The sequence below is a fragment of the Lactuca sativa genome, chromosome 4, assembly GCF_002870075.4.
Source record: "Lactuca sativa cultivar Salinas chromosome 4, Lsat_Salinas_v11, whole genome shotgun sequence".
Lineage (NCBI taxonomy): Eukaryota > Viridiplantae > Streptophyta > Magnoliopsida > Asterales > Asteraceae > Lactuca > Lactuca sativa.
In genome coordinates, this window is record NC_056626.2 from 280,444,810 (window position 1) to 280,453,543 (window position 8,734).

General features: G+C 36.7%; 1 protein-coding gene across 1 annotated transcript; it reads left to right on the forward strand.

Annotated features, from left to right (window-relative positions):
- Positions 1–282: 282 nt before the first annotated feature.
- Positions 283–8,419, forward strand: LOC111918716 (uncharacterized protein At1g21580). The gene is made up of 10 exons (XM_023914344.3): positions 283–3,553; positions 3,647–3,833; positions 3,964–4,114; positions 4,187–4,247; positions 4,439–4,513; positions 5,859–5,943; positions 6,035–6,308; positions 6,698–6,740; positions 6,872–6,975; positions 7,823–8,419. Exons 1-10 carry the CDS (start codon positions 415–417, stop codon positions 8,270–8,272), a joined length of 4,569 nt encoding a protein of 1,522 aa, XP_023770112.1. The 5' UTR covers positions 283–414; the 3' UTR covers positions 8,273–8,419.
- The last annotated feature ends 315 nt before the right edge of the window (positions 8,420–8,734 follow it).

Consider the following 8,734-nt stretch of genomic DNA (forward strand, 5'->3'; position numbering starts at 1 on the left):
ATACGTTACCCTCTCAAATCATTATACTCGAGTGAAGTGTGAAACCAACAACAAAAAGATTACAAATTGGTAACTGATCAATGCTGATAAATAGAAATGTCTCCTCAAATATGATGCAAAAGAAAAAGAGCAAAAAAGTTTAGAATTACAATAAAAAATATTATATTAATAAGGACTTTTGTGGCATTAATGGATTTAATTAAATCAATTATTTTATAGTAGATCATACAAAATGTATTTCGTGAAGGAAGTATAATGAAACATGAAGAAGTGGGAGGAGTATTTAAACTCGCCCGTTAATAGCCAGCCGCCCAAGAAACAAGAAGGGTAAAAGAAAACCAATCCGCACACAAACAACTCGAAAAGTCAAACGCTAAGAACCGCCGTCGGCCGTCCACACAACGCTGCCTCGGGATGGAATTCCCTTCGTTCAACCACCACCACCATCATAACAGGTACGTTCCTCCTCCTCCACCAACGAATTTCTCAGATGACCGTCCCAATCTTTACCCTCATCACCAGCAGCATCTTCTCCCATCACTTCATCTCCCCCCTCCTCCGCCGCTTGCATACCCTTCCCTCCCTCCTCCACCACCACCTCCGCTTCCCGTCCCCCCTCCACCACCATCTTACAACCCCCACCAATCTCACTTCACCTTTCTCGACGCTCAAAACCCCTCGTTTTCCAATCACGGCCGCTCTTCCCCTCCCCAACCTAGGTTTTCCAATCAGTCTCATCGATTTGATTACCGAACGGATTCTTGGTCGGATTCGCATAGGGTTCCACCGGAACTGACTCACCGCAATCCTATTTTACCCGATGAGCACCATCGCCGCTTGTATTCGCCTGATCCCCGGTCTGAAAATCATTATAAACCTCATGTTTCGGAACGCGTTATCCCTTCTAGTAGGTATAGAGACGAAAACATCATCAATGGATATGCCAGTAGGGATGCTAGTAATATTGTTTCACAGGAGCAACAAGCTTTCCGTGGCAGTTCCAATAATGATGACCATCAGGGTCGAATTATTGATCGTTATGCATCTGCCCAAGCTACTGGTTGTAATTCTAGAAATGAGGATTTTGTGGAGAAGTATGAGCCTCGTTACATTAGTAATTCTGAAAACGAGAGAATTTGGGATCATCATGGTGAAGATTCTAGACGGAAGGGGAAGAAAAACGAATTTGGTAATAATGATGGGGTCTTATTTGTGTCCGGTAGAGAGCAAGCACGAGATTACGAATATGAATCCAGTAGGTTGACTAGGGTTAGGGAAGGTAGGGAAGAGTTTAAGCAAGTACAGAAGAGGAGTGTTTTACTTAGGATAGGCAAACCGAACAATACTAATAGGAACAGAAGCCATGATCAACATTTCTCTAAAGCGCACATGGTTGAATCAAATAATAGTAATTTTAGGGGTAAAGATAAAGATAGAGATCATGCAAATAAGGATTCTGATCACAGGATGGAGGGAGACAGAGAGCACAGCCCTGTAGAACTCGATGTGTCTTTTAAATCGAATGCCCTAGTAGCCAAGGCTGTTGTAACACCCTCGAGTCCTGTGATTGGTAATAACAACACACAGCTTAGGAATAAAAAGACTAAGAGAGGCTCTGAGTTTAATTCACCATTAAAAAGATCGGGGAGCTCCTCCAATGGGTTAGACTGTCCTTCTAGTTCTGAAAAGGCTCCAAAACAGCAAAAGCTTAGCCTTAAAGATCCAGTTTTAGGTCAGGGTGCTGCCACTGGACCCTTGTCATTTAGGCTTAAGAAGAAGAGGAAACTCATTAACTTTAAAAATAGCCCAAGTGTATCTATTTTTCAGCTGGCAGAGAAGGATAACAAATCTGTCAAGGGCCAAAACAAGAATTCCCCAAGTGCAGAATCTACTCCATCAACTTTAGAAGAACCGATTTCCAGTAAAGTGGTTTCAGAGAAAGATAGTTCAGAAGTTGAGAAGTTAGTATCTAAAATAGATGATGGTCTGGTGAATGAAGTCTCATTGAATCTTGAAAATGATACTCAACAGGTATCCACAGATGCTAAGGTTGGCACTCCTATTTCTGCTTCATGTGGGCAAGATCAAATCGAAATTCAGAACTGCCCCACAGAATCTTATGCCAGTTTTGATGCTTTTTCAGCTGTGAAGAATGAATCTTTCAAAATCCAAGAAATGACTACTTGTGCTTGTTCAGATGAGATTATTAATCTAGTCCCTGAGAATGGTAACACAGTAGGTTTTCTTGATGGTGTATCAAGAAAAAAAGATGGTACTCAAGAAACTCCAAATGCCAATGCCATTGCCATTGCTGAAGATAATGCAATTCTTACTGGTAGAAGCTATGAGGCTTCAGAAATTCAGTCCCACGGTGAGAATCTACAAAATGTAGGTCCAGGTCCAACCCCAAATAGTTCAATCAAGGTAATTTCATCAGATGAAGATGAAATTGTTGAAATTGTAGAGTTAAATTCTGAATCAGTCGAGACACAAAGACCTGACCATAGGGAAGAAGATGAAATTGTCGAGATTGTAGAGTTAAATTTTGAATCACAAAAACCTGAAGATGAAGTTGTCGGGATTGTAGAGCTAAATTCTGAATCAACTGAGACACAAAGACTTGACCATAGGGAGCTTTGTACAGATGAAATACCACCCGCATCGAGTATTGTTTGTAGACAGCCTGATGAGAAACCAGGGGAACCTATGCCTGATATGCTAACCAATATAGTTTCTGGTTTTCCAAAAGATGAAACGACATCGACATCCAATTCTAATTTGGGCAACAATGATGTAAATATTTGTGAAAAGTTTGTACCTGAGCCTGAGGATGGTGGTGGTAATACATCTGTAGAGAATTATTCCAAAACTAGTAGTATAATAAAACCAAGTGATTTGTCAGGAACCAAGACGACAACATCTCAGGTATTGAATAAGAAAATGCCAATTAAGAGACCGAACCCAACAGTGTTTGCCACCCGTTCATCGCCAGTCTTCACCAATTCAAGAGTCAATAACCCTTCAAAAAGCATTGCAAAGCCCCCCCGAACTTGGCATCGATCTGTGAACAATACGTCTTCTGTTCCCCGACCAACCAAACAAGTTGGAGCAGTTCAGAATGCTTACATCCGTAGTGGCAACACGCTTGTTAGGAAAGGCAGCCCTGTAACTACCATTTCCAGATCCTCCATCTATCAGTTGAATCCTTCAGGCCCAAGCCCAACTGAGACAAGAACAGCTGCTGTTGTGAGGCCCAAAACACCACCACTATCAGGTTATACTGCCACCAAATTACCCGATTCTACAACGCTTAAGGTTTCGCCACTGGAAGATCAGAATTGTTCCGAAAGCCACAAGTCACTAGATGAAGGAGGAACTGCAGGAAAGAAGATAGAATATGTTAAGCCAAAATCCAACCAGCTGGTTGCAGCTACTAGTAGTGTTCAGGAGTTAGACAAGTCTTCTGATGGATACTATAAGAGGAGGAAAAATCAACTTATTAGAACATTGGTGGCTGATGACTCAGTCCCAGATGTGAGGAAGGCTGCTAAAGGTTTGTCTTCAATTTCTCGATTCTCTTACATATATAATAATTTACATAAACTTCTCTTGCTTTTTTCTTATGTATAGTATAATTAACTTGCAGGTATGTTTAAGAAGTATAGAAATTCGAGATTCTCTTCAGTCTGGACACTTGGCGCTCAATCATTGGGAAAAGACGGTGTCTCATTACGTCAGAAGCTGAGGCCGCATCTGTTTCCATGGAAAAGAACAAAATTTTGGGGAAATGCTTCAGCTTCTATGCACAGTAACAACTTGTCATCTTTGCTTAGGTATATCTGCATCATGAGTTTGAGTTTTTTTTTTTTTTTTTTTTTTTTTTTTTCCTTCATATCAGTTAGCTCTAAACCCTATATTTTATCTATTTATGTTTGAGAAATTATGATTTGATTGTTGTTCCAGTCGCAAGTTGCTTGTTTCAAGAAAGAGAGAGATGATCTACACAAGGTCAAAGCATGGGTTTTCTCTCCGCATGTCAAAGTTATTAAGTGTAGGCGGATCGGGTTTAAAATGGTCAAAATCCATAGAAAAGAACTCAAAACAAGCTAACGAGGTGTGTGCTATTGATTTATTTATTATTAATTGTATGGATATATGTTTGAACTGTAATTATGGTGTATTTTAGGAAGCTACGCTTGCAGTTGCAGCAGCTGAGAAGAAAAGGAGAGAGCAGCAGCATCTTAAGAGTAGGAATAATAATAATAATAATAATAATAATAATAATAATAATAATAATAATAATATGTCGAGTAAGTCAGTAAGAGGCAGCCTCCTGGTAGGCCAAAATTTTATTAGATGGATGCTTGAGTAGACATCTATGTGTGTGGCAGATGCAATCAATCTCATTTAAAAATTGCATTTTTTTTTAATGTGGCAGGAGATCGAATATTTCGTATTGGCCTGGTCAGATACAAAATGGACCCTTCAAGGAGGACCCTTCAAAGGATTTCAGGTGGTTCAGTCCTGGTTAATAAATAATAGCATCATATTCATACCTGCTTCACTTGTTTCTTTATGGCTAAATGTAGGACTCGTGATGTCAATGGGAAAAAAATTGTCCCACCTAAAATAAAAAGGTGGAAGTGGAACTAGTCTGTGCAAAAGACGTGATATCCTCATCATCAAAAATAGCCTTAGAATGCTTCTTCATTTCGTCCAGCCTTATTCTACTCGTGGGAGATTGGATAGGAGTTGTTAAAACCATGTTTATGCAAACATACATGTATTTACACACATGAATACATAATACATATAAGAAATGTTGACTTGTCCCAGAATGAGAAATGCTTTAGACACCATCTATTTTAAGAATTCTTCATCATAGGCAATGATATGCTAACTTTCTCAAGACTTGGTTGATATTTTTTCTTGACAAAATAGAATTCTTACATACCATACATTACCCCCTATATCCGTATGACTATGATCCGTATAGTTCAGGTAAAGCCACACAGGAAGATTATATATGGACACTGACAGTGTGTGGTAATGGGAACTACTTCGCCATTTACATATTCTTTCTTTTCACTCTCATTTGATGTCTATGACTGCAGGAAAAATACATTATTAAACCTATTATAGCTTATGAGCACAGTTGCAATCAGCTCCTGTTTTAACATGATTATAATTGGTATTAATAACCTCATATCCAACTAACTCAAAATAAAAAAAAATGAACTTAGAAATGTGATGTTGTCTTGGTGGAGTTTACAGTGTTGCTATATAGGATCAGGATGTGGGTATGTTGCTGTATTTGTTTAGTATTTAGCCTATAATTTTTATTCATATGGTCTTTAAGTTGTTCCGAAGTTCTGTTAGTTAGTTAGTTAGTGGTCACTGAGAAAACCACTAGCAGACTTATAGAGCAATCTTTTGCCTAATCTTACTGATTTGGTTAATGCTTTAGGTGTAACTTGATACTTGTAGGTAGAGTTTGATCGGGAAAGAATTGAAGGATTCTACCACTGTTTGTTTTATCTGATAGAATGGAATGAGATGAAAGTTTACAATACAACATATTTTTATTTGTCTACTTTTAAAAAAAACCCAAATCCTTGTCTAAATTTCATGATTTCACTAAAAACAAAAAAAAAAGTTATTATTTGGAAAATATATTTTTTACTAGAATCTTAGTTGGGTGGTTTCGATGAGCTTTTGCTATGTTTTTTTATATATAGTTGTAAGCAAAAGCAGCATTTAAGCATAGTTAAATAATTTATTGCATTTAAAGTAAAAAGTGAAAATGTAATTTAGCTTTTGCTTATTCGAGATTCCATCTTAACTCGTATCATATGCAGATGAGGAACCTTCAACTTCCAAGAGTTCAAAAGAAGAGATGAGGAGGTCTTACGTGCCAAAGAGATTGCTGATCGGCCATGATGAGTATGTTGTGATTATAATTGTGGATGTATTGTTGGTTTTTTTAAGATATGATCAGCATAGAAAGTTGTAATCGTGTGATTGGCATTGGCAGGTATTTACGTATTGGAAATGGTAACCAACTTGTTAGAAATCCAAAGAGACGAACACGTCTGTTTGCTAACGAGAAAGTTCGATGGAGCTTGCACACAGCCAGATCAAGGTTGGCTAGAAAGAAAAAGTATTGCCAATTTTTCACAAGGTTTGGCAAATGCAACAAAGATAATGATGGGAAATGTCCCTACATCCATGATTCATCTAAAATTGCAGTTTGCACCAAGTTTTTGAAGGGTTTATGCTCCAATCCACATTGCAACTTAACACATAAGGTAAGCTTTATTACTCATTTTCCTCATCCTCATAATAAATAGCAATGTGCTTTGACTGATTTCTTTATTACATCATCCTACTTACAGTTACAAACTAATTTCAAAGTATAATCTACAATAATGGGGTAGATTTTTCAAAATGCAATTCTTTTATAAAACAAAAAACGCAAGTGCAATGCTGTTCTGAAAGTAGGATTAAACAAGAGAAATGGATATACGCTGTTTTTTGCATTTAGTGTCGTTTAAAAATAACCCTATATAAGTCCACTCTACTCATGTTTCATCCATGTAACAAACATACCCTTCTTACACGTCTGTCTTTATGAAGTTAGTTTCTGTTTTATGCTTTCTTATTGACGTTTTTAGCTTTGATGATGTTTTTGTTCCAGGTCATACCTGAAAGGATGCAAGATTGCTCTTATTTTCTGCAAGGTGGGTTTACTTTTTATGGCTTTCACCTATATATATATATATATATATATATATATATATATATATATATATATATATATATATATATATATATATTATGAGATGAAAATTCTAAACTAAGTTTGTGGCAGGATTGTGCTCAAATGAACATTGTCCTTATAGACATGTAAATGTGAACTCAGCTGCCTCTGTTTGTGAAGCTTTTCTCAAGGGTTATTGTGCTGATGGCAATGAGGTAGTCATGGAGTGGATATCATATCATATCATCATCTTTTTCATTTTACTAATTTGCTTTCATATTGGGGTGGGGCTAGGAATCAAACTTGATATCTTAAAAAATATTCCTATAGAAAACTAATAAATATGAAGCTGAAAAGATATTCAAACAAAAACTAATGAACATCAATATGGCTATAACTTCCTTCTAATAAAGACGTAATATCTATATTCTTTCTGCCTTGCCTACGCCTATGCTTCGCCAAACCTTGTGTCAAATGTTTATATATATATATATATATATATATATATATATATATATATATATATATATATATATATATATATATATAGTGTGAGGGTTTATGCTATCCTTAAGAAGAAGATAAAATGCATGAAATAGCAAACTACTTGGTTGTATCTATTTCTTTATGATAGCTAGCATCTTTGATTTATATCTATTGCAAGAAGATTATACTTGGAGCTTTCCATTTGTACTTAAAAAAACTGCCCAAAAATAGCAATTTTTTTTTTCCGTATTAAGAGTAAAATACCCAGCTAAATATGAAAGTAGGATGTGATGCTATAATAATAAACAAATAAATGAAAGTATGTGTGATAAATTTTAATATGGAAGGTTATTGTGGTTTGAGTTATTTGTGTTAAGGTAAGGCATGGTAGTTTGAAATATTTATTTAGGCTAGTTTTATAGCAATGAATCTGGAAAGGATAGTGTCTCTGGAGTTGTTGATAATGAGTGGGTTAATCACACACACAAGACAAGACAAGACAAGACAAGATATGCACGCACACACGCACGCACCGATATTTAATTGTGTAAAATGGATCATATCTCTAACTTGCAGTGTCGAAAGAAGCACACGTATGCATGCCCAGCATTTGAAGCCACAGGCGAATGTTCTCAAGGCACAAATTGCAAACTTCATCATCCTAAAAACCGAAGCACAGGAGGATTGAAGAGGAAACACCAAAACCAAAAAACCCAGAAACACTCCAGGGGCCGCTACTTTGGGACAGTTGGTGGGGGTGGGGGTGGGGGCGAGGAGGCTGAGAGACAGCATCATTTCAATTTAAAGGATATCTTATGCCAAGAAGGAAAATTGGGTGCTGATTATATCAGTATAGATTTTGGGGATGGGGTAACTGATGAAACAACAACAGTGGTGACTAGTGAAGAAGACCCTTTATTATTAGTAGGTGAAGAAGAAGAAGAAGCCCATCTTGATCTTGATCATCTCACAAAGCCTATTGGAATAATGAAAAATTTCAACTTACATACATCTCACATGGCATGATACTGTGGCAGCTCAGCTGGAAGGACAGCAAAATGATGGGATACTTGAAGAGGAGGAAAAAGAATGAAAATCCAGAAAACAGGAGTTGATTGTTTTGTGTTTTAGTTACATGTAGACTAGTAAGTAGTAGGGGGGGGGGGGGGGGGGGTCATAGGAAATAGATTATAGATCTCATGTTTTGTTGATCAACTTGGCAAAAGAAAACAATACTAGGGTCAGAAATTGTTGAATAGAATATGCAGCACCTTCTTATATATATAACATTGTTTTTTTTTTTTTTTTTTTTTTTTTTTTTTTTTTTTTTTTTTCACTTGTATAAATTGCTACTTTGTTTTGGTTTGGTTTCTAAAAGAATCTTTAGTTTTGGGTCGCCCTTTAATAGATTTCTCAATCTTTGCAACTGCAACTGCAACTGCTCTTTCATTTCATATATAGATCGAATTTCTCATCCGGGTCTTAAGA